We start from the raw sequence: 26,883 nt of genomic DNA, 5'->3' as shown, positions 1-26,883 counted from the left end.
CTTAACTCTCCATGTGATTTGCAAGGTAGGGAAAATGGTCACTGAAATAAGTCCCACAAACGTATATCCCTAAAAAACTACAAATGGCTCCTTTCAGTAATTCATGTGGTACCGATTTCCTTAACTGTAAGAAACACAACGTTGACAGCCACCTGACTGTCTCCAGTAATTTGCCCCTAGTGCCAAAGTTTCAGAAATGAGCCAAGGGAGACAGTATGATAACCAAGGTAGGTGTCATCTGAGTTGATATCCATGTTATATTGCTGTTGTCTGATAAATTAATGCAGCTGTCACCAATTTTTAATTCATAATATTTGGCAATCAGGACGAAAACAAATAATCAACAGCCACAATGAATTTTAATTTAGTCAAATGCTATAGGGATGTTCAAATGACCTTGCAAGTGTAAATGACAACATTTCACAAACTTTGAAATGCCTGTCAAAGCAAATTACTGTTGGAATATGACCAAAATCCATTTGTTTCCCTATCTTACATATTTAACATTCTGTTACATCATTAATGTTGGCATATTACACTGAGTTCTACCTGGAGGAAATATAGGGTACTTCAGTTTTGGATGGAATAACAATTGCTGAAATGTAGCTTTAATTTACAGTTAACCAAATGTTTTAAGACTCTTTGCTTTTTAAATAGCAACTTCCTTGTTATGTTTAAACCTTGTTAAAGTTAACACCACACGAACTATAAAAGACTCCAAAAGCATGCAGACTACTGAACCGAAACACTGAAACACTGAAAAAAAAATACCTTCATTTTTGTCTGGCGATGATGAACCTATGGCACAGAACAACAACTCAGTATGTAGTGTTTTTAAATATATATATTTTGACCATATCCTTTGGTCAATTATTTGTATTTGTGTGTATGATTTAATGTTTTAATAGAAGCAAGAGTGAGAAATAGAATTACATACGCTGAGACTGAGACACAACTTTCGTTCGACTACGGCCTCTGGAATCTGTCTTTGAGTTTCCCATACAAATAGATGGTGTTGAAAGTTTGGTTCTCACACGTCCTACAAAGCAAAAACAGAAATCCAGAGATCAGAGGAATAATCTGTGGGGAGAAGTATTATAGCAAGTAAAGTATCAGACTGCTGCTCCTCAAAGTATAGTCAGCCCTCCCCATTCACTGGGGTTAAAGGTACAGGACCCCCGCAAAAGTAGAAAACTCGCAAATAACTCTAGCCCATCTCCCAACCCTATTTAACATACACAGAAAGTATGATCCACAGATTCAACCCACCATGGATGCCTTTGAGGCAGTGGAGCACCTTTGCAAGACAAAAGTGGTGTGGCTTGCCATTGCCACCACTTTTGCCTTATGCCATTTTTAATGGAGACTTACAAGCCTCTCCGCACATTTGCAGTCTTCCAGTCTCGTGAGGCTTTCAGTCTCCATTAAAAATGGCCTTAGGGCAGCAGCAAAGGTGGCAGCAAATAATCTGTGAATAATTAAATCCAAAAAAGCGAAGCCCACAAATGTGGAGGGGCAATTGTATTTCTAACTCCAAATTAGATACTAAAATGTTGATTAAGTCTGGCATACTGAAAGTATCAGGCAGGAAATAGTTATCATGTGTTTTCTTGAGAGCAAAGGTAATATTACAGAAACAGTAACGGCAAAAGTGCCAAGTTTCTCCAAACTGCTCAAGAACACGCATGTGTGCCCAAGAGCAGTGCTACGCAAAATTAGTCCAGTCCACAAGGCATTGGCTGCTGGTACCTGGTGAGTTTCCAGGAAATTAAGAAACAGTTGTAACAAAGGGGAACAAATATGGCAGTCCTTCGTATTAGACAGATTAAGAAGCACTGTCCTAGAGTGTATTTTGAGTGCTAAGTCTGGCAACTCATTACTTCACAAAGTGAATTGGCTTCTGGTATAATATATTACTGTATAATGAAGACAGAATTTCTCCACTTCTTGTCACTTTTTTTGTAGTTTAAATATTGTACAGTATTTGTTTTTGCTTCTTCTACTGACTTGGTTGTCAACAACAGTCAAAGACTTAAAGCGCAATACAGGTTGAACATCCCTTATTTAGAAATCCATATTCTGAAATACTCCAGAATCCAAAATTGTCTATATGGATGGCTGAGATAGTGACACCTTTCCTTACTGATGATTCATTGTACATAAACTTTGATACATGCACAAAATTATTTTAAAATATTTATTTAAAATTACTTTCATAAGAAACGTAAATGAATTTTGTCTTTAGACTTGGGCCTCATCTCCAAGATATATCATCATGCATATGGAAAGCATCCCAATAATAATAATAATAATAATAATAATAATAATAATAATAATAATAATATCAAAAATCAAAAACATTTCTGGTCCAAAGTATTTCTGATAAAAAATATTCAACCTGCACAGTATGAGATTTCCATTATACCCATGAAAGTAAGTTAAAAATACTTTCTAAATGATGAGGAAAAACGGGAAAATGTTCTGTAAGCATAACTACTGAAACAAAACAGCTAAATCCTATTCTCTCATATTCAAGCTGGAATTGTGTATTTCTCTTATTACAAAGGCAAGGATTCAAATCATTTTGAAACTATTCAGAAAATGTTCACTGTAGATAGATTAAAAGTATTAGGAAGTTTAAAGTTGATAGGCCAACATACTTGCTTACCAGTTCCTAAAACACATTTACTCAAGCATTTAAAGGCAAAGCCTGCTATTGTTAATAATGAAAATTAAAACAAAACATTAATGCAAAGCAAATGCAATACAGATTGAAACAGACACATTATACACAGTACTCAGACTTTTCCTATGCAAGGTTTTAGTCACCCAAGTACAGGATAAAGTCCACAGAAAGTCTACGAAAAGAGAGCCAGTATTCAAAAAAATATCCACTCAATTATAATGTTACCTCTGTAAATTTATTATGCACAAAGAGCTTGGGCTAAAGCCAATACAATCACACCCATGCAACAACAGAATTTCTGCCATCCACTGTAATGGGGTGAAAAGGGTGTGTAAATGCAAAAAGGCTTTGACCCGCAAAAAGCTGGAATACAGAGTGCTACCATTCTGTCATGAAGCTAAATAACCAATAATATTTGATTCTGCTTCTGTTATAATAAAAACCAATGGAAGAATGAAAAGAGACATAGTCTCATATGCTGGGCGATGGTCCAAAAACGTTTATATCTTAAGAAGTCCACCGCGTTTCACCCTTATCACCAACTGGCCTTCTTCAGGGGCAATTCTCAGAAATTTCTGGAGTTGCAATCTGCACTCTCTATGAAAGTGGAGCTGTTGAGTATTAGGAGGAACGAGTAATAAAAACAACCCATAAGGTAATTGTTGTTCTGATTGCTCTGAATTACGTTTCCTCATTAGTACTGCATATAGGGTTGCCACTACAACAAATGAAAAGTAAAAAATAGCCAATTATTTCACACAGCCAAACACTGTCAAATATAAGAATGGCACTGTGTGGACAGAAGCTTATCTTTATTTTATCATTCTGTCATTTGTTAACAAGAACAGAACAGATGGTATCATGCCCTCTACCCATGCAGGGTTTAACAAGCAAGGCTAGCAGCACAAACATTTTTTCACTGCTTATTTCCTATAACTGTAGGTATCTCCAAAGAAAACATGGTCAAGGAGCCTATCAAATGGTAAGTGTCAAGCTAGTACCAGGGAGACAGAAGGGAAATCCAGCAGGGTTTTCCCCACAAGGAGAATTAATAAATTATCAAATATCTCTCAAATATTAGGAGATACAGAGGTAATTTTAAAAATTTATTTAAACACCCCCCACCCCCGGTATTCTGTATCATTCTGTATTTCTTGAAAGGAAGAGCAGAGTTAAAATGTAATAAAATAAATGACTATTTTGAAAATGTCAATGTAACTGGGCAACATTCAACACTGGTCACCTTCTGGCAGAATGGGATCTAGTGGAAATAGACAGCATAACTGCTCTCCTTTGCACCAAAACAGATTAGGAAGGCTAAGAGTAGGTAGAACAAAAAATTTTAGGATGGAGGGGAGGGAAATTCCACTGTGGATATTAGCACAACAGTGGATTTAGTTCTGTTGTAAAATCACTTGCTGAACATTACCATCTTTTCTGTTCTCACAAGATTAATTGCTTTAAAAATATCTGACCATTATTTTAAAATACTTGACCAATTCTTGAATGATCAAAGGCCTAACTCTAATTATACTGCAGTACTTCAATGGCAACAGAATTTTATAAGACGCAATAAATAGTAGCACTTGCTTCCCAAAAGCATGAATATGTCTGTCTAGCATACTGACATTTCCACTGAACATCTTTAAAAAGGAGAAAGTAAAAATCAAAATAGAAAATGCACATTTTAAATAAAGGAATCGAGACATTATTATTGCAAAGGATTACTCTGATAAAAAAAACCCACAAGATTTTGCAAATAAACATTACAGCAACAAAATATCATAGAGAAGCCAATTAATAAATTAACTCTGACAGTTGCATAATGGACTGTTATACTCTGTACAAGGCTGTTGCTTATGATGATGGAAATAATTAAAATGGAAGCATATGCTTTTTAGCAGAAGATTCATTCTCTTACCATCTTCAGAAGCTGTTCCTAAATGGAAAAATATTAAAACAATGATATTCCAAACAAAAGATCTTCATCTCTTTGGCTTCTGAGTGCATATACAAAAGAAAATGTATTATGCAACAATGAATTTTAGTCCACTGTACTTTTCAGTGATATTGCCCAGTAGAACCAGAAGTTACCATCTTTCTTTTCAGATGAAATATGCATTGTTGCATGTATCATCTGGTAAAATTGCTTACAGCCACTTTATGCCAAAGCTGCAGAATAAATTGGGGATAACATATATATAAAAAGGAAGATACTGTCAGAAAGATCCACACAACTAAATCCAAAGCTGTCTTTGAAATGAGTTATACATCACCTCAGATATAGCTGAAGTACACCTTAGATATTAGATCTGAGTAAAAAGATGAAGATTAAATGTACCACAAATGCCACTGTATAGTCAGCCCTTGGTATCTGTGGATTTGCCATCTGTGGATTCAAGCATCTGTGGATAGCAAGCCCATGTTGTCCCTAGTGGTGGTGAGTGCACATGTCTGCACCGCTTTCAGGGACAGTCCCCATTTCTCCCCAATGGTGGGGTGTGCACATGGCCGCGCCGCCATTCAGGATAAGTCCTGTTGTCCTGAACGGAGGCACGGCTGTGTGCACACGCTGCCAAGGTCTGTCACTAATGGTGGTATGGCCAAATGCATGCGTCACCACTGAAGTCCCATTGTCCTCAATGGCGGCGTGACCATGTACACACACCACCACTGAAGTCCCACGGCCCTGAATGGCAGCATGGCTGTGTGCATTCACCACTATTGAGGACCATAGAACTTCAGCATCTGCGAATTTTGGTATCTGTGTGAGGGTCCGGAATGGATTCCCTGTGGATACTGAGGGCAGACTGTACATATCAACTTATATATACAGAGAAAAAACAATTGTGTTTATAGTCTCTCCATAAATCTATCTAGTGTATCACTGAATTATTTTAATCATGGCAGATGGAATGCACCTGCCATGAGCAGCAGACTTAGTACTGGAAGGTATTTTCTCACCTCTGATGCAGAATGATTTTCAAAGAATTTGGAACAATGAAATGATGTAAAATACTGACAGTAACTGCTTCAAGAAGGGGGGACAATTATTATCAGAAATTGGCAATAACAGTATTACAGTGTTAAAATATGCAATGCATAACGTTTCCATTATCTTAGGCCAGAAAAATTCTCAAACCTGTGAACATTATTTCTTGTTGTACCTATTGCTGTTTTATAGCATTATATGTATTTTCATGACCTTGAAAATATATTATTGCTAATAAAATATTGTATAATTATCTTTCTATTTAATTGATAGGAACACTGAATATTTTAATTGATTTGTCTTTCTTTCTCTATTAACTATTGTTATTATATATACATATAGTATTTTGGTATTTGTCTATATTTTAAAAATATGTTAACTAAGGGAGGAAAACAAAATGATGATGGCTCATTTTCTTGAATCATAGAATCATAGAATAATAGAGTTAGAAGAGACCGCAAGGGCCATCTAGTCCAACCGCCTGCCATGCAGGAAATCCAAATCAAATCATCCCCGACAGATGGCCATCTAGCCTCTGTTTAAAGACCTCCAAGGAAGGAGACTCCACTACACTCCGAGGGAGTGTGTTCCACTGTCGGACAGCCCTTACTGTCAGGAAGTTCTTTCTAATGTTGAGGTGGAATCTCTTTTCCTGCAGTTTGCATCCATTGCTCCGGGTCCTAGTCTCTGCAGCAAGTGAAAACAAGTCAGCTCCCTCCTCAGTATAGCATCCCTTCAAGTATTTAAACAGGGCTATCATATCATTTGTGTTTTCTGATCTTTGGGAAATCATTCTTCCTATCTTTGTGTACTGGGTATAAGTTTTTAGGTGTTGCATTTTCAGGGTTGTTATTTTATAGGATTTATGTTAATCCCCCCATTAAGTCTGTAAGTGGATGGATCTGTTATATGAACATATAAATGCATGTAAATGCTTGGGCAAATACAATGGCACCTTATAGTGCGATCTGATATTTAACCGTAGCTGTTGGTAAATGTGGTATATTTTAACAATATACCACAGACATTACAAGACTGTATCCTGATTAAGTTATACTTGAAGAGGGCCAGTGTGGTAAGTGGATCTACTCTAAATATGACCAAGAGACAAAGCAAATAGCAGATAAAAAGTGGCCTCCGACTACTCTGGCCCTGATTGAGCCCAGACTCCGGTGACCACTTGACCTGCTTCCAAAGCAAGTCACCGCCGCCCTCCCAAGATGGCTGCCGTCAGAAGCTGGATTGAGACAGCTCCTTTCTGTGGTGGCTTTGTGCTGTCTTTGGCGGCCTCGGAATGGCTTCTAGCCACGCATGGAGTGTGTGTTATGTAAACACCGCGCCTCCAAAATAGACAGAAGCCACTTCTTTTGGCCTGTGTGTTTCAGGCCTACGAGACAATTCAACACTCTCACTAGGGACTGAAATCACTAGGGAAAGGCTATTGTGAGATTGAAAAGTCTGATGTAAGCAAAACAATTTTTTCAGATATTCAGATTACAATCTCCCACTGAACAACAGGACTAAGAGAAGGTAGGGAAGAGAAGGCACCCTTTCAAATTAGCAGGTGACAGGCTATTGCAGCGAAAACCAATACATAGTACAGTGGGGACCTTGGTATCAGCTGGGGTTTGGTTCCAGGACCTCCAACTGATACCCAAATCTGTGGATGCTCAAGTCCCATTAAATACAGTGGTGAAGTAAAATGGTGCCCCCTATATAAAATGGCAAAATCAAGTTTCGCTTTTTGGAATTTATATTTTTTAAAAATATTTTCAAGTCATGGATGATTGAATCAGTGGTCAGAGGGCCAGCTGTACTATGAACAGAACTCACAATATTCTATAGTAGTTAAATCAGAGTTAGGAGTTGCCTATTATAATTGAAGTCTTATAAGTAAATTGTAGTTTTTGGCTAGAAAATGACAGATGATGAAAGCACAGCTTAATTAAGTACTATCTCCTATGGACCTACAGCTCAAAGAAATGATGGAGTCAGAAAAATAAACGTGACAGCAATGAGTGTACAAATGAGGTTGAGATCCTTGGCTCCTTTTACTAGAATTACCATTGTATAAGAAATGAAGTATGTTAGCAGCAGTTCAACTGTCATGGAAGACTGTAAGATATCATTATTCCCATTATGCAAAATGAGTAACTTATGCTCACAAATTCTAAAGTGCCCAACTCCATCACAGTGAGCTTCCAGACCTTTCTTTAGAAGTCCAAAGATTTTTATGTGAATTAATTATATAAACTAATCAATGGCTAAACTCCACTGACAGCTTAGGATCCATTTGAAGAATTGTGCACATCAATCTTCCTATTCTCCCCAAAGTATTTCAAAATATTTTAAAGCATGCCACTTATAGCACTTAGGGAAACATATAGAACTTATATAATTTAGGGAGGCATATCAAAGAAATCTCACTGAGCATATGGAAATAGCAGTAGGTCCCTAAAAATGCAAACTAGAAATGCAAGTAAAGATAAACAGTTAAAGATGACACAATATTGCAAACCTATGTTAAGTACTGCTGCTACAAACAAGTCTAGAAAATGAAGATTAATTGTTAACTTGACTATCAGTTGCTAACATATTAAGATTAGGTTCTTCAGTATCTGACAAAACTAGATAGATTAAAAGATGCATACAGTCGGCCCTCATTATCCACAGATACAAGGGGTCCTGGAACCGAGCCCCAGCAGATACTGAAGGCCCACTATATTATACTTTTCTACAAACAGAGTCAGAATTCAGATTTGATATCAATATGAAATGTTTTAGTGAAAATGTATAAAACTAGATACAAACCAGGTGAGTCCTAAGTACAAAAATAATTTTTTATGTAAACAGAAGTCACAGGATTAGTAGTTTTAGAAAATGAGAGCCAAAACAAGATCTTACCATCCATCTTGTCAGAAGTATCCTCTTTGTTGAAAGAGCAGGTAAAGAAACAGGGAAAACTTAGTGTGTTAGCAAACAGTGTTGACCAGGGAGCCATAAAACATCCATTAATGAAATTATATCAATAGAGTAGTCAACAGTCACTAGTACATTGAAGTCATGCTTGTGCTAACTTTATGAAGTTAGCAATTTTCAAAACAATGTATGCAAAACTATAATATGCTATCAGTATCATCTTTGTTAAAACTAAGAGCTTTATTAGTATTCCTTTTGGGTCTGCCCAAACTAAACAGTATAACAAACAACATAGCTTAATTAGCAAGCTTTACCAATGGGGTTGGATTTAGACCAAGTTGTCAGCATTTTACATCTACTGGAATCAAAAAGATTTTCATTTCAGTTAACTTGAGCTGAATGAAACTCATAGCATAAAGTTAAATGAACAATCCTGTTCCATTCATAAAGTCTTAAAGAATGAAAAAACAAAAAATACAAACACAATAAGGATGGAAGAAGGGAAATTAGTGCAGGCAACATTTTTTGTTAAAAACGAAGGGGAAAAGATCAGCTCTGTTATGAATGCTCAAAGAAATTAACAGCTATTACTGTCATCACTAAAATGCAGAACTAAAATTAATATTTCAAGTGCATTGTGTTAAAATACAGTTGCCTCTCTGTTTTTGCGAAGGACCCCTCTGTGGAAGTGGAAATCCACTAATATTCAAGCCCTATTGGCTTGAATGGCAGTATGGCCCCACAGGCATGCACCCCATTCTAAGTCCCCCCACTTGCCTCTCGCAAGTAAGCAAGGGATGCGGATTCAAAGTCTGCACAAACTGAGGAACGGCTGTATATTTATTTTACAACAACATTTAACTATATGAGGCATATGAAAATTCTCTTCTAGAAAGTTAAACATGCTGTACCTCCCAAATGACTCTGATTTATGGCAACGTAGATCAAAATTTTCTTGGTAAAATGTATTCGGGAGGTTAGCCATTGCCACTTTTTTGATATGGGAGACCTTAACTATTCCCAGCTTGGCCACTGGTTTTCTGGGGATTCAAGCCATGGTCTCTTGATGTCCTAATCCAGCACTCATGCCATTACACCATGCTGACTATTTTATATCATATTTTGCATTGCCCTATAGCTGACTACAGAAAGATGGCAGAATCACCACCAAACATAATTTGGCTTTTTGAACCTTTGTTTGTTTCTTTTAACTAGAATAATTAGCCAGAGAGAGGTACAAATGTGGCTTGGAAAAGAGATATATATTTAGAATTAAGCATGCAGAATGATCTGAGGATGCATCTTTATGTCCCTCCTCGTCTTGACACTCTAATTTAGGGTCAGAATGAATAAATACAATTTTTTACTACTATTGTCAAATACCCAAGAGTTATCTCCTGCTGACCTACTGTAAATAGCCCAGAGAGCTACAAGTGGATTCTGATAAACATTCCACTCATTCCTAAAGAAGAAACCTAGAAGGAACTATTATATTCAAGGCCTATATAAATACAGGACATGCTACCTATTAACATTATATATCAATAAAAGACATAACCATCAATTATATAATGACATCATCCCAATCTAATCCTGACTCTCACTCAAATTAATCAGACATAAAAATTGGATACTCTTTGCCAATTACAAGCCAGGATGATACAGCCACCAGTATAGAACCACTGACACATTCCCCCTGTGTATCACTCGAGTAAAAGCTGAAGTGTGTAAATTAAGAAAAGGGGCAGAAATATGTCCATGGGGTAAGGGAGTATTTGCCTTAGAACTGTTGGGCTTCACTGGCATGGGTAGGTCATGACAAGGCATTGTAACTTGTAGGGTCACTTTTAAAAAATATACCACAGAATAGGCAAAGCTTATCCTCAAATGCAGCAGTCTTACAATTTGTGGTAAGACTGATAAAGTAATGTATAGTAATATAGTAATTACTACAGTAATATAGTAATGTTTTCCCCAAGTAAACTTTAAGGCAGGGCTGGCCAAATTGGAGCCCCCAAAGGGTCACCAAGATTCCCTAAAGTATGGAAAAGTAAGCAATCTACCTCAAAGTTGCCAATAATATCCATTTGAGCATCTGGGGGTGCTATTAACTACTTTGCCATGTTTTCTGGCATTTTCCCGCTCCTTTCCTTTACAACTGTTGTTGTTGTTGTGTTTTCAAGTTATTTCTAAATTAAGGTGACTAATATAAATTGTGTGATTTGCTGGGGCTGAAAGTATATGACTTGTCCAAGGTAACCTAATGCATTTCCATGGCAGAGTGGGAAATTAAAACCTGATCTCCAGAATTATAGTTCAAACCTCACACTACTAGACACACATGTAAAGGCCTTTATTTGAAAGTAGTGAGCTAGATATCAACAAGAAGTGACTGGATTAGGAGGTCATTTTCTTGGAAAAAAGATTTGCATAGGCTACAAAAAGAGGTTATCTTTAGGCCCCCAAAAGGGGAATCTCCCAAATGCATTCATTAGAGGTGCTATTATTTTTTTCACCTTCACAACTTCTACCAACTGCTCATCCCTACTTTTAAGGGGAAAAGCTGGACATAGACACTCTACTCAGCTTCTTTCCTTTTGTGGTTGTATGTGCAGATGAGCACAGAATACCATCTAGGGTGCTTACTAGAACTGAGTGACAAACTGTCAAAGCTGCACTAGAAAAACTAATAGCACAAAACATCCATTTTCTTCACCTTCTGTTCAACAGAACCATTAATATTTGTGATATTCAGTGTAAGTACTCAATAGCTTTGTCAACACATTATCAAGAAATCCAAAGTCCTTTAGATAATAACATTCAATAGAAAAAAAGGCTATAAGACAATATTTGTCTAATTTGTTAAGTAGCAGTAGAAAAGAGCTGATAACCTGAACCCTATATGGCTCTTGACCAAGCTATCTGAAGGACCCTATTTTCTCATATGGGAATGACTGATCTGCAAGGGAGGCACTTCTCTCTATCCCACATTGAGTCCCAGTGTGGGAAAGGCAGGTTATAAATAAAGGGATGGATGGATGGATGGATGGATGGATGGATGGATGGATGGATATCATGTGGCATCACTCAAAGGAGGATGACACATGATTCCAGCAAGCACTAAGAAGTGATTACTAAAGTCTGATGAAAACACAACTGCAAAGTAACATATTCAAATCATATCAGTTCATAATTAGTCTGGATCTATCAAATACACGAATACACAGATATTCATATGACAATGACTATCATATTCCATACTTTTCATATCCCATTAACCTTACAAATCAATGGTTTCTGTAACAAACCCACTTCTTTGGAATCTTACTCAGACACCTATAGTGTATCTTTCTACTGAAAGAAACCACAACTAAAAGTCAATTTTATTCAGAATCAACCATATCCAACAACATTAACCTCTCCCCCTCATAAACACATCTAGCTGTTCTCCATGCTAGAATAATCTAAACCTTACCACTAAGGTTTTCATCTGCACAAAGTATTGATAAGTGTATGAAATGGCAGATTAAACAAATGGCATCATGCAACAACCACTTTTCTGTTCATGGAGCTAAATGTTTTATTACAGTCACTGTAAAATAGTATTCAAATGCAGAGAAAAAAATTCTGCCAATGGTTTACTGTATCAATTAATAGGGCTTTCTCACCTAATGAAGCGTATGATCCTGGGGGTAAACCAGCTGCAGCAAAACGGCCAGCACCTCCTGGCTGCCCAATAGCATGTCGTGCCTTTGCACCAGCAGCAGCGTTAACATCAATGTCACTGCGAGACCTCTGAAGTGTTCCTGGGCTTGGAGCAGTTTTGTTAGTTCCTGAAACTGAAAGTAAAGATCTTTAAACTGAATATATTACATGATATTTACAGTATATTATTCCCTTAGAAGAAGCGATCTATATATTTTACTTACAATTAAAAACAAAAAGCCCTTTAAGTAGTTAATTGGGGTAAGACTTTTCAGAAAGAAAGATGCTACTTTTTGAGATTCCAAATTAAGTTTAATTTAGCATTACATTAGGAAGTTTTACACACAACAATGGAAGCATTACCTCTGCCAGCCACACTTGAACCGGATGAAGACCATTTTGACGAGAAAGGACGACTGAAATAAAGGCAAGAAGAACAGTTTTCGTAATGAAAGTTATTATGGATTTTACAATACAAATATTGTGCCAGTTTAGATAACATGGACAGCATGCTCTGTGGTTTCCTTAGCAGTCAATTAAATATTGGTGCAGCTCCCTCTTTGGTTTGTTTTTTTCTCACAACAAACCCAAGCAAGAAACATAAAGCAAATCCAGGTTTCCTTCTCTGATTTGCTGAGAAAGAAATAGACGAGAGAGAAGGCTGTACCTGTATTCAAGCAACATGTTATGCTATGGTTTCTTCAGCTACTCCTGCCAAAAACAGAAGTGAACTGGATATCACGCTGCTCATCGCTAACAAGCCAGGGTTCCTGCTTATTGTTATGATTCAGCAGTTTTAAAATCTTTTCTCTGAGTACTTAGTTCCATGCTTCTATTTGAAAATCACACGATCTATCTGCACATTAAAGAGTAGCACCAGAATGTGTATATCAATTATGCCTCTCCCCATTTAAGTAATACAGTGTGGGCAATCAACATTTGCATTAAAGTGTGCATCAATTTTATGACTCAGTGATTCAGCAAGTGATCCATGTGTGTACATAGGTTTCCGTGCACAGATTTTCTTATTTGGATCAGGATAAACATATTTTCTTCTAAAATTTCCTTACTTGAGACTTTCCTGTGAACTGGAGGATGATCTGTCTGACTGTGGAAGTGATGCAATGCTACCAGAATTCTTTAAGTATGTCTGGAGACTTCGTTGATAGGATGGTTCAAGACTATTATAGAGGGCCTCTGCTTCACCTGGGAAATGGTTTCTTAGACCTAAATAAGTCCTGCAAGCAAAACACATAATATGGGCAATATGGTCATCTAAGCATTTTTTTTAGTAACACAAACAATAATCCACCAATACCATTGAAAAGAAAAATTAGGAAATATATTTCTGATTTAACTAATTAGTTGAGAAAAATGTGATGATCTACTCCAAAAGAGAAATTATTATACGTTCAAACATGCATTTCTTTTCTACTGTTAAAAAGAATCTACTCTTTCAAAGTATAGTGGGTCCTTGTTATCTGCTAGGGTTTGGTTCCAGGAGCCCCCGTGGATAACAAAATCCGTAGCTGCTCAAATCCCATTAAATATAATGGCATAGCAAAATTATGTTCCTTATTTAAAATGGAAAATCAAGGTTTGCTACATGGAATTTTATACTTTTTTGGAGTATTTTCAAGCCGTAGATGCTTGAATCCATGGATAAAAAATCTATGGGCAAGGAGGGCCAACTGTAGATACATAATATTCGAATCTTACTTTCTTGCCTCCACTCGTGCTTCAGCATCAGCATCATGAATGCCTTTTTTGATAGTTTCAACAAGGACAGCTGCATGCCTGTAAGAGAAACCCCAGGCCTAGTATTATATATAATATATCAATATTATATTGTGATATATTTTGGTTCCTTAAAAGAATGTTGATATTTATTTAAACGTTTCTTTCAGTTTGTATATAGTAAAATAGTATAGTATGGTTTTGATCCTTCCTACTCAAACAGAAGAAATCTACATACATACTCTGAAATTCTTATAGTAACTATCTTCCCAATTCCAAACCAGATACAAATGTGTGGTAGTAGAAAAGGTTGACTCCATAGAAAATGTGATATTTTGTGCGTGTGTCAAAGATAGACTTTGATCCAAAGCAAGGCTGGTGTCTCAACAACTCCACAGATCTAAGTACACCAATACAGAACTAGTGTAGATCCTTCCTATTAGTATAAATGTAGGAGAAAAAAGAAAGAAGATGGAGGAAAAGAAGGTGAATACCACCCTCAACATATCACCCTGCCAGCATTGAGCTAGCCAGGGTTAGGGTATGCTGGTTCCTCAGTGCCATGGAATTTACCACTACTGGCACTGTGTAATACTCAAGTTGACAGTACAGCAAATTTCATAAAGAACTAAGTTATCAGTTCTTCTGTTCACAAAGCCAGTATTATTATTTTTAAAGCCCTAAAATTAAGACAGACTGGATCACATACTCCCATACACCTGATATTGAAGTACCCCTATACAACCCTTATCCATGAATATCTCTTTATACAATTTAATGAGGCTGGAAAATGTTTTTGAAATAGTTCACTCAGATCATTTAACAAAAAAGCAAAACAAAAAACACACTATCTGATCTGAAGCCACTTTGACCAAACTTTACAGACTAATCATTAAGTTTGTTCCCAATCTCTAGATTGTAAGCTTCAGGGCAGGGATCTGTCAAATTAACTATTTGTACTGTGCTCTGGAGCCCTTTTGGCTGAAGGATGGGTTATAAAACTCTAAATAAAATTCTAAATAAACCCTAGAGTCTAAACAATAATATGCTTTTAAACGGTTTATGCCAACCAACAGGGCAGCATATTCAACTGTTAAAAAATAAAAATAAAACCACACTCGTTTTTGTGGGATTAAAGCAGGAACTCATCTCATAAAAAATAATTATTTCACCCTACCCCCTGCCCCAAATTGGAAATAAGCTGAAATTGTACCTTTCCAAGGAGTGAGTTTGCCACTCTTGCAACAACAGGTCTAGAAATTCAAATGAACGCCTGGAACAGACAAGGACTGAAGTTGGTTATAAATCTCTAAATGAGCAATTAAAGTCTCTTGCATCTAACTAAGAGTCCAGGACCTGGCAGTTTATACTAACAATTTATAAGCAAATATACATGGGTAGGATCCAAAGAGTTAGTGATACGTCTAGTGTGTTTTTAGCAGCAAAACCATTTTGAGCCAAAAATTATTTTTGTCTTTCAGAACTAACTTGTTATGCTACTTACAAACATTAAAAACCACAGAACTCAAACAAGGAATAAGGAGGAAAGAAATGACGGTGCTAATACTAACTTGGGTGCCTAAGGGGCTACAACTTTTACAATAATAAATGAAATTTGGAGAATGACCGCAAATTATCCAAGCCTTTACCTATCCAGTCCAATTACCAGGAGGTTACCTTGCACTACTCTAGGCCAACAAAGGGAATTTGTTCTAGCCTTTGATTTCCCTTTATAGGCACTGTTTTAAGATGTTCTTAGACCAGTTCATAAAACATAAAAACGAAGACAAGTCAAAACCCTAACAAGTAGATTTGAAGTAATAAACATCTTTAACATGTACAGTATGCTTTACAGCACAATCCTATATGTCTATTTAGGAGAAAGGCCACTGATTACTGTGCATACATGAAAAAAGGCACGTAGAAGACAGCATAGTCATGGTAGATGTGTGCAGGACTGCAGCATTCACTTTGTGGTTCAAATACCGTATGATATGAATTGTTCTCTGCACAAAACTAGGTTCCAGTTCTGGATATATGGGCAATATAAATCAAATTTAAAAATTAGAATAAAATAATCCCTAAAATTCTGTACTGCAATTAGTGTAATACTGAAAAGTACTGGATCTAAGACTTGCTAGATTACAACACTACATTTTTATAGCACTACTATTCCACTTTAGCTGCTCTGTCTGCACTCTGGGATTTGCAGTTTAGAGAGGGGCATTTAGAATTCTTACCCAGAGAGTTCTTAGGTCTCACTGAACTACAAATCTCAGAATGCAACAGGAGGCAGTCAGAGCAGTAAAAGTGGAAAATTAACACTATAAGAGTGTAGTGCGGTAATGTGGTTAGAAAAGAACTATTGAAATGAATGAACCTTACGTTAGTCATGACCTACCTCAGTCTCATTAATTTCAAGCATCTATTCTAAGTCTGAATAGATTAGATCCAGTTCAAGGTACAATACTCATAAAATACTTACCTTCTGACTGCAACAGATTTTGAGGTACAGTTGCTGGTTATTAAAGGTATGAGGCGGGGCACATGGGTATGCTGAAAAAGAGAAAAACATTTCCTTAATTTCACCACAAGGCATTAATCAAAAAATTAATGTGGTTCTTCTAAACGAGAAGCCCAAAATATTAGTCCATGCTGTTTAAAAGCACCAGAACACCATAAAGATGGCACTAAGCAAAGTTCTCTGTAAAAACTCTTCTATAACTTGGCTTTCACAACTGAGGACACACAGTTCCTATTGCTTACTTGCCTCAGTTCACTTGCCAGGAGTACCTGGAAGAGGATTTCTGCAATATCTTAAGGTCTGAATGTGTACACATGAAAGATAATCCAGTCACAAGCTATGTAGGTCTTGAAAGATAAAACTATCACTTTAAATTTATAAACCACCCCCTTTGTCAAAGAGAGCCAAAATGGATTAAGCATGAAGCTCACAATCTTAATTCAAATGTTAATAAATTATAGTTGGAATAAATTAAGATATGAAGTACTATTTTAATGTGATGTTGGTCATTAAATTATTACAGTTGGCTCTCCACAACTGTGGCTTTGACTTTTGAGGATTTGGTTATTTGCTAATTTGATCAATGTGTTCTCTCTAGGAACCTCTAGGTCCTCCAACACAACTCTGCTGGAAACTAACCATAAGAGTTGCATTGGAGGACTTAGAGGCTACTAGAGAAAACACTTCTTTAGACATTTGTAGGTCCTCCGGCATGATTCTGTGGTCATCTTCTGGCAGATATTGACCATAGAGTTGTGTTGGAGGACCTAGAGATTCTTAGAGAGGTGTCCTCTCAGATAAAAACATAGTATTTTTTTATCCATGTTTTTCCATGTTCAAAGGGATCCTGTGCCTCCCAACCCCAGCGAATGTGGAGGGCCTACTGTATCAACAAATCAACTACCATTAAACAATTTCAGTTCTGATTTTTAAAAAATATCTAAGAAACTGAATAAGCAGGGAGATGTATTACAGCATGTATTACACCTGCAAAGTTCTACCCTTGATTTATCCATGCGTTGTATCAAAAACCATAATTTTGGCCCTCAGATCTGCCAAATTAGTATATAAGGTAAGCATTCATGTAAATTAGCATACTGTTATCTGACAGGTGTGAAAGCTACAGAAGTAGAACATGAAGGACACAATCCCCACGCAGATCCTCTCTCACACACCTCATTTTATGCCATCATGCTTTAAACAACAAGTAAACTAATACAGTATAGTAATCCCTACTACTGCTTTCAGCAATGATTTGAGAAATTGTGCACTGTGTGAAATAGTATTTCCCTTTATGTTTCAAACCTACTAAAGAAAATTTTACAGAATGACTACATTCTCATATTATGAGAGAAGAAAGCTATCCTCTCCTTCTTGCTGACATGTTTTTCTAAACAAAGGAAGCCTCAAGTGCACCCTTCTTCATAGGGAGAAAGTGCATTAAATTCTTTATAGTGCATTTCTGCCTCTTCCAGGGCTAGGATATTCATTTGACATGAGGTGGCCAAAGGTACAGTATACAATACAGTCATCCCTCCATATTTGCGGCTTTGATATTTGTGGATTTGATTATTCACGGATTTCATTAATATGTTCTCTCTAGGACTGTCTAGGTCCCCCAGTGCAACTCTGTGGTCAACTTTAACTAAAAGTTGCACTGAAAGACCATTTGTAGCTACTCCAGTGCCATTCTATGGTCAGTGTATGTTGGACATTGACCACAGAGTTGCACTGGAGGACCTAGAGATTCCTAGAGAGGTGTCCTCTCAGGTAAAAACAGCGTTTTTGTTATTTGCGTTTTTTCCATATTCACGGGGGTCTTGTTCCCCAAACCCTAGCGAATATGGAGGGACAACTGTATAATCAAATAGAGCTGGCCTTTATAAAACCTTTATGTTATTGGCAATTTTATTTTCTAATTACTTTCCTAATTGCTTTAATGTTGATTGTCACCTGCCCAAGAAGATAACTTTTTTGGTTAGCTGTAACCAATTCTATCAAGCTAATTACTGGCTGACTTTTGAAATTGTCAACGCTCAGTTTGCCATTTTTTATTTTTGGCAAGGAAATAATTTCCATGGTCATACATACTCATAATTTATACTCCAAGCACATTGTTCATATCTCATCAAATAGTGCTTATCTTGAATGGAAAAAAGTGCATCCTTACGGAATAATATATCCATAAATGATATGAAGAGTTTTAAAACAATAAAGGCAAATACTTACACGGATGATAAATCTAATGGCTGCACATCCAGAAGTAGCCATAACTTTGGCGCTATTAGGGACCAGATTAAACAGAGTAGGTACGATGGCTTCTGCGCCATGATCAAATTTGTTTCCCAGAACTGTTGAAAGATGGCTGCAAGAAATAAAATTAAATAAACCTGGTTATAGAAACCAACTTGGCACCCCCATTTAGTTTATCTATTTGCAACATCAGTCAGTCAGATTACTCTGGGAGTTCACATCAGTTCATAAGCACCGAATCAAAGAACTAATTTGGAAACGAAACCACTATGTTTAACCCACAGAACTATTCTCCAAGGCAACAAAGCCATTCAACTTTAGACTAATTTGAATCAGTGGACAAACTGAAAGACTTATTATCCTCTGAGGTAAACAAATTTAAAAGGAAACAACTACACTCAAAGGCAAGCACTACAATTTGCCCCATGGTAAATAAAAGTTTTTGAAATAAATGACAAGTCTCAAGTACATTTCAATTAAAAAGCTGCACTAAACCACTGAAGAGGAGTTATACTAGTCTGTTACAGCAAGCTACAGTTGTTGCCCTATCATATATGCATCTTTATCTAGAATTTGGTTTTGTGCGATGGTCTGCATTTAGCCATATGAAATTTGCTACATTTAGTTCTTCTTCTTGGCTTTACTTCGCGAATGAAGATTCAGGAAGGATTCATCCGTGCTTCCTACAAGCACGTTGATGACGTTGGATGTATCTTTTGAGCCTGTGCAATGGATTTTTCTGGTGGAGCGCAGCGTGCACAGAACTGGCCTCACCCTTTAAACCAGAGGTTTGACTGCTGAGGCCTTAACAAGCATGGACGGTGGCAGCGAGGTCCTTGCGTCGTAGGTTTGATTAGAGTTTCCTTCTCTTAGATGGTTGACCTTACAGGGTTAGACGAGCACCATCTGCCCGGGTTTGGGATTAGAGTTTTCCTTCCCCTAAGATGGTTGCCATAAGGCTAGAGAGCCCATCTTGCCCTTTGGCGCTCTTGGTCAGACCCTTTGGATGTGACCTGTCTGGCATGGGAGGCCCTACCGGTGGCTATTATACCACTGCCAGCATAGCTCACAACTTCATTAGGGTACGCAAGCCTCTCCCCCACACAGACAGAGCATAGCTGGAGGGGAATAGGAGGCCAGAAGATGACAGTTAAGGAGGGAAGAGCCTCTACCTTCAGGCTATCCCTGGTGGAGCTGGGTCTGCCTGATCGCTCCCTCTCAGGCAGGAAGATGACAGTTAAGGAGGGAGGAGTCTCTTCCTTCAGGCTATCCCTGATGGATCTGGGTCTGCCTTATTGCAGACATTTAGTAATAACACAGATATACTAATGCAGGAGTTGGAATAATATAGATATAACATATCTTTGGGTGATCTACTATTTACCAATATATCTTGAATAACCCTTATCTGAGAAGCCCAATTGGTCCAAAATTTAATAGTTGTTTTCATGGGTGGCCAAGATAGTGACATCTTTGCTTTCTGATGGTTCAATGTACACAAATTTTGTTTCATGCAAAAAAGTATTAAAAATATAGTACAGTAACCTCACCCTATGAGCAGGTTAGCCATCCATGTATTGAAGCCATCACAGTTTGCCTCACCCCCACCCCCCATATTAGCAAATGGTGGCATGTGCCCAGGGATGCAGGAGCATACATGTCATCACCCACTGACTAATATGGGCTTGAGCGCCCACATTCTTTCCCATCTGTAGAGTGGGGTGGCAGAATCAAACCTGTGTGAATGAAAAGGGCTCACTGTATAAAATTACAATCAGGCTGTGTGTATAAGGTCTATATGAAATATAAATACATTTCATGTTTACAATTGGGTCTAATTTCCAAGGTATCTCATTATGTATATACAAATATTCCAAAATCTGAAAAATCAGAAATCCAAAACTTGGTCCCAAGTATTTCCGATAAGAGATACTCAACCTGTAGCAGGTAAATAAATATATATGTAATAAATAAATGGAACTCTACCCCCTATAAACTGTTCTATAGAAATGTATAAAGTTGCAGGGTGGTAATGCTTTTTTTTTTGTGTGTGTAGAAGAACTGTGAACTCTGTTAAATTCTGTCACTGAAACCAATTCAGAATTCTTTCACCTGATATGAAAATTCTTTTGTGCCATGCTTCCATCTGAAGGTTAAACAGTCAGTCAGTCAGTCAGTCTGTCTGTCTGTCTGTCTGTCTATATATATCCATCCATCCATCCATCCATCCATCCATCCATCCATCCATCCTATCTCACAAGGAATTCAGGCACTTTTATGAAATAAATGTTAACATACTTACTTGTTGTGACCCTATCAGAGTTTTCTTGGCAAAATTTGTTCAGGGAGGGGTTTGTCTTTGTCTTCCTCTGAAGTAGAGACTGTGATTTGCCCAAGGTCACTCAGTGGGTTTCCATGGCTGTGTAGTGTTTCAAACCCTGTTCTCCAGAGTCCTAGTTCAACAATCAGACCACTATACCACACTGTCTCTCCTGTACATTCCTCCCAGATCACTATAGCCATTTTGGAGATGCCCCCTCCACAATGGTGCAATGGGTGGCTATCACAGAAGGAGCTTTCTCAACAGTTGATACCATTCGTAGAATCCTTTCCAAGACATATCATATCCACCAGGTACCTTTGTCATTAGCATGTAGAAAATAAGACCTTCTTCCTTCAGTCTGAAGTGTTTTAGTTTGTTTTTATTATTAACTTTGTTATTTTGTTGATAGGGTTTGCTTTCATATTTATAAATATCCCAAAGGGATATTGCACTTTCTCAGTGAAAGAGTACATAGGGATTTCATATTTAAAAAACGTAGAATACCTTGAACCTCAATGAATACTTTGTAGATAGAGAATCCCTGTCCCTTTCTCACTTGGTACCAAAATACCTCTATTTCTCTGTAGCAAATTTTGGCTGCTGATGTTCACTACGCTTCTTTAGAATACAATGCATATTTACAGTCACCAAGCAACAGCCAATATGGGAGATGGGGTCCTGGGGATCACTTGGCCTACTTCTCTAACCTGACATTTGAAAAAAATGTATTTCTTGAAATGTCCCCTGAGTCTACAAAATGTTTTTGCCACCAGCAATGCAAACATTAACTTGAATAAATGAAAAGAAACACCAAATCTCATTATTTCAAAGCTTGGTGTAATTTCTGGACATTAATATTTGAAATGCTGAACAGCCTATGGTTATAGGCATTATCACTGCTTGGCAGGCCAATATGATTTTACTTTGAACAATCTGATTTTAATATTATATAAAATGAATGTCACTTGTTTATGCCTCTAATTAAATATTGTTGCTGAATGTTTAACAGAGGATTAACAATATTAGGAAACAAGGCATATAAGCATTGCCAGTAGTACTGTAACAAAGATATATCATATTAATGTAACATGGTCTTTATTTGCATTTTGGATCCTCCTTTACAGAATAAAAGTACATTGTGTGATACATGCTTTTCTAAATCCATGGAAATAAGCTAAGTGAAAGGGTTCTTGTTTATATTCAAAGTGCCAGCTCCTCAATACAACAAAGTGACCACTACATTATACTTACGCTACTGTAATGCATGCTTCTCGAACTACTTGTGATCTCAGATCCTTTGCTGATAATTTAAATGCTCCGTCTAAGAGTCGTAAATGCTGGAAAAAGCCATCATACTGTGCAGCTCCAGCAGCAAGTAATGACCGGACCTTCTTGAGCTGTGGTTAGAGACAGAAGATTTGGAATATAAGCATTTGATTCCAAAGACAGGTTAAAGTGTGTGGCCTATTTAGAGAAATATGTAATATTTAACTTTAACAATACATACTGCGTTGGCTCGTTGATCCCAATCATGTTTATCATCTGACAGGATTTCCCTGATTTTATTTAATGTTTCTTCAAGTTCACGACTTGAATAGATCTGAAAAATAAAGTTTAACGAAAATTAACGCCGAGTCAGGAATTCAGCAGTGTGGTGAAATGGTTTGAGCATTGGACTATGACTCTGGAGAACAGGGGTCAAATTCTGGCTTAGTCACGTAAACCAATTGGGTAACTTTGGGTAAGTCATACTCCCTCAACCTCAGCAGAAGGTAACAGCAAAACCCCTCTGAAGAAACATGCCAAGAAAACTCTGTGATAGGTTTACCTTAGGGTTGCCATAAGCTGGGAATGACTCTAAGACACACAACAACAAGTAATTCAAGCAAAATTTTAATAGAGCCTCCTATGGAAATGACAACATACCTTTCAATCCCCATTTGCCAAGCTGCTGAAAGAAAATTGCTTTCTAAGTAGCTAATATAAATTTCAACCCTTTGAACAATGTGCATGTATCTTAACATAATGTTGATTTTTCTTGTCTGTCCCTGAAAATCCCAAAGCTCTCTTCATTGGTGTAATGTTTATGAGGAGCATTCTCCCATACTCCTGCAATTCAAAATGATGCATCCTGAACACAAAAGACTGCAGTAATCACAGGACAATTGCACTACTTTCTCAGGCAAGGGAAGTCATATTCAAAATTCTGCAACAAAAATTTCTACCATATAGGCAGCAAGAAATGCCAGATGTTATACCTGGATTCAGAAAAGGATGAGAAACTAAAGATAGCATTGAAAACATACGTTGGATAATGGAGTAAACCAAAGAATTTCAAAAGAAAATAATGTGCTGTATAGATTACAGCAAATCCTTTGATTGTACAGATCATGAAACGTTATGGATTGCTCTGAAAGAAATTGATGTGTCACAATATTTGATTATCCCAATGTGTAACCTACTGTTAGAATAGAATACAGAGATAGAGGCTACTGTTAGAACACAATACAGAGATAATTTCCAATCTGAAAAGGGGTCAGGCAAGGCTGTACTTCACCATATTTCTTCAACTTGCGCTGAAAATATCTTAAGTAAAACAACATTATGTTTGGAAGAACGCAGAGCGAAAATTGGAGGAAGGAACATCAATAATTTAAGAAATGCAGATGATACTATACTACTAGCAGAAAACAGCAAAATTGAAACAATTACTGAAGAAAGTCAAAGTTGAAAGTGCTAAGGCAGGTTTAACGCTCAATATTAAGAAAACAAAAATAATGACCATGGATGATTTACATAACTTTAATGTAGATGATAAAGAAATTGAAGTAGTTAAAATATTTTTCAATCCTTAGATCAGTCATGAATCATAATGGAGATTGCAGTCAAGGAAGAAATCAGAGAAAGACTAAACTTGAGCGGCAGCTATGAAAGAACTAGGCAAGGTACTGAAGTGGAAAGATATTTCACTGAATACTCAAATTAGGATTGTCCATGCCATTGTATTTCCATCTTTATGTATCGATGTGAGATCTGAATGGTGAAGGAAGCTGATAGGAAGATGTGATGTTAGAGAAGAGTTTTCCAGATACCATGGACTGCTACAAAGACAAATAAATGGGTCCTAGAACAAATCAAGTCTGAACTCTCCGTACAAGTCAAAATGACTAAACTCAGACTTTTGTACTTTTGTCTCTATCATGAGAAGACATGACTCACTAGAAAAGACAATAATGCTAAGTAAGGTGAAAGGCAGCAGGAAAATAGGAAGCAGCACTACATATGGATGGACTTGATCAAGAAAGTAATAATTCTGAGTCTGCAAGACCTCAACAGGGCTTTTGAGTTGTGTTGCTATACCCCAATTCAGCACACTGATGGTAAGAGATCAAAACTATGCTAATCTTAGAGTACACAACAAAACAGGCACATGGATGGAGACAATCCCAGTTAGGAAGAGCCAGAACTTTTCAGGAATATGAAACCAACCCCCTCAAAATAGAATGTAGGAAACAGAGAACCAGAACAGATTTTAAAGGACACTTGTGTATCACAACCCTATTCCTCTATGACTTGAACTGTACCAATTCAGTTTTACCAGCTATAACCCAAGTGCAAAATAGAGAAAGGTCTTGAAACATTAAAATACAAAATGCACAAAAATGTATACTGGGATGATAAATTACAAAACATATGTGAGAAGATTGTTGGCATAAAGTATTCTTCAGCAGCGATATAAAACAGTGTTTTTTGTATTGTAGGCAGCCAACAGAGGGCAATGTAATATAACAAGAGATTATTCTTACCAACACAGGAATTAAACTTATTAAACAACTGACAGACACTATAAAAGCAAGATATTTGGAAGGCTTTTTGAACACAGCGTAAGAATTTTTATTGTCACCATAAAGCAGTAATAATTCCATGTTACACTGATGGAAAAACTCTAATTTCATTTCATCTTATTCAAGTTAGTATTTCCTGCTTGGAGTTCTCATAATCATGCATGTAATTGTCTCATTTTCTTATACAGACAGACTCTTAATTGACTTTGGAAATATTCTGAAATATAGGCACTTCACCAGAGGTCTGTAACTGCTTGGTTAGCTATGGCAATATTTGTGATTGGTTGCCAAGACCTTTCCCAGCCTCTTTCAACCACTTAACTGGGAATAGAGATGGGGATCTTCTCAACTTTAACATTAAGCGATAGCCTGGACATCACCATATTTGCCAGGGAACTTAACATGGTTAGGCATAAAATCATTGCCAAGACTAGATGCACAGAGGGAGACAAAAGATGGTAGGGTTGTTCCATTGTTTCTGCTGAGAAACCAACAAACACTCTTTTCCAGGGGTAGGCAACCTTTTTGAGCCGGGGGCCAGGTTGCTGTCCCTCAGACAACTGGGGGGCCGAAGCCAAAAAATAAATAATTAAATAATTTTTTAAAAAAAATTGAAATAAATAAACCGGGACAAATGTAGGACAAAATTTTCAAATGGAGGGCACTTTTTTTAAAAAATAGAGGACACGCAAAAAAATTTGCTGATTTTTTAAAAAATGTTAATATAAATGCATATTTCTGAGGCTTCTATAGACAATTGCCCCCCTTGCCTGCCTCCTCCTGATAGGCCAAAGGCCCCACGCCCTCACGCGAGAGGCCAAAGGCTCCAGCGGCAATCGGTGGCAGGACCGGGCAGGGGCCGGTCCCAAGGCCTTGCCAGGCCGCATCCGGCCCGCGGGCCGCAGGTTGCCTACCCCTGCTCTTTTCCCTCTCCCTGAACGTTTTGTGTTCCAACATTTTTAAAATTAGAATTTCACAACAAGAGCTAGTTTCCCCTCTTCCATCCCAATCCCTTTTCTTTTTATTTTACCTTGCTAGTCTGAAAGTATTTTTGTTTGTGAGCTGCCTTGGGTCTTTTTCTGAGAAAAAGTTTTATATCGATGTTACTATAAGCACCTGTGACTACCGTACTGCTTTACCGGGTTATTCCCTAACCACCACCACATGTTTAAAACAAAGTTTAGCACAGTGCTTCCAGTTCAGGATACTGCTGCTTTGGACATGCTAGGTTTTGGCAAAGTTCTTGTTGTTTTTACTATCAGCTTCCTTCAAACTCATGTTGAGAACCTCACTTATTCCATGGAAAGTTCCGTTATTTCTTTTTATTTTTTCAGATGTAAACATTGTTGTCTGCTTTTTTCTATCAACTAAACTGCATCTGTGCATCATTTTCAGATCTATGTTTGCCTGTGCAACATTTCTGAATACATTTTGGAAATGGTATTGTAAACTTGTACACTGACTTCTAATCACAAATTTCTTTTGATCCACAAGGTTATCACTGTGGATCACAAATTTCTTCTGATCATTGTTTGGTTATAATCTTGTATTAATTGCAAATACAATGAATGAATGAATTTATTATGGCTTACAGCCAGCATAAAATAATAAAATGTTTACTAAAATTACCTTACATCCAGTTAGAAACATTTATATTCCAGCATATCATATAAATGCATGAGTACATACAAATGTTAAGGATAAAACTTTCAGCCGTGGAAGGCGAAAATTGTCATTATCCTGCAAATTAAGGATATCGATTTACAACACCATAAAAGCTTATCACTTTTATATCCCATCTTCAGGGAGGCTGGAATAACTTGCAAGCATGCTAGGTACCTTGATTACTTGAACACTCCCAAGTTAAGAAGGGCCTTTATACTTGCAAGATTAAATATC

General features: G+C 37.1%; 1 protein-coding gene across 33 annotated transcripts in view; it reads right to left on the bottom strand.

Annotated features, from left to right (window-relative positions):
- The window catches only part of CLASP2 (cytoplasmic linker associated protein 2), a 163,006-nt gene that overhangs the window by 58,559 nt on the left and 77,564 nt on the right, over positions 1-26,883 (bottom strand). For 14 of the 33 annotated variants that reach the window (XM_089532686.1, XM_089532692.1, XM_089532689.1 and 11 more), the window contains 13 exons: positions 22,647-22,739; positions 22,391-22,536; positions 18,793-18,928; positions 16,525-16,595; positions 15,253-15,312; positions 14,022-14,099; positions 13,373-13,540; positions 12,666-12,718; positions 12,266-12,436; positions 8,583-8,606; positions 4,608-4,625; positions 938-1,039; positions 772-798 (listed from right to left, as the gene is read on the bottom strand). In XM_089532686.1, coding sequence (XP_089388812.1) covers positions 772-798; positions 938-1,039; positions 4,608-4,625; positions 8,583-8,606; positions 12,266-12,436; positions 12,666-12,718; positions 13,373-13,540; positions 14,022-14,099; positions 15,253-15,312; positions 16,525-16,595; positions 18,793-18,928; positions 22,391-22,536; positions 22,647-22,739 — 1,147 coding nt within the window. The remainder of the gene's footprint in view (positions 1-771; positions 799-937; positions 1,040-4,607; positions 4,626-8,582; positions 8,607-12,265; positions 12,437-12,665; positions 12,719-13,372; positions 13,541-14,021; positions 14,100-15,252; positions 15,313-16,524; positions 16,596-18,792; positions 18,929-22,390; positions 22,537-22,646; positions 22,740-26,883) is intronic. The other 19 variants (XM_089532690.1, XM_089532697.1, XM_089532693.1 and 16 more) reach the window with 4 other exon arrangements.

This window comes from Sceloporus occidentalis, unplaced genomic scaffold (genome assembly GCF_023333645.1).
Source record: "Sceloporus occidentalis isolate IW3139 unplaced genomic scaffold, rSceOcc1.0.p SCAF_7, whole genome shotgun sequence".
Lineage (NCBI taxonomy): Eukaryota > Metazoa > Chordata > Lepidosauria > Squamata > Phrynosomatidae > Sceloporus > Sceloporus occidentalis.
This window is presented reverse-complemented; position numbering and strand designations above follow the sequence as displayed.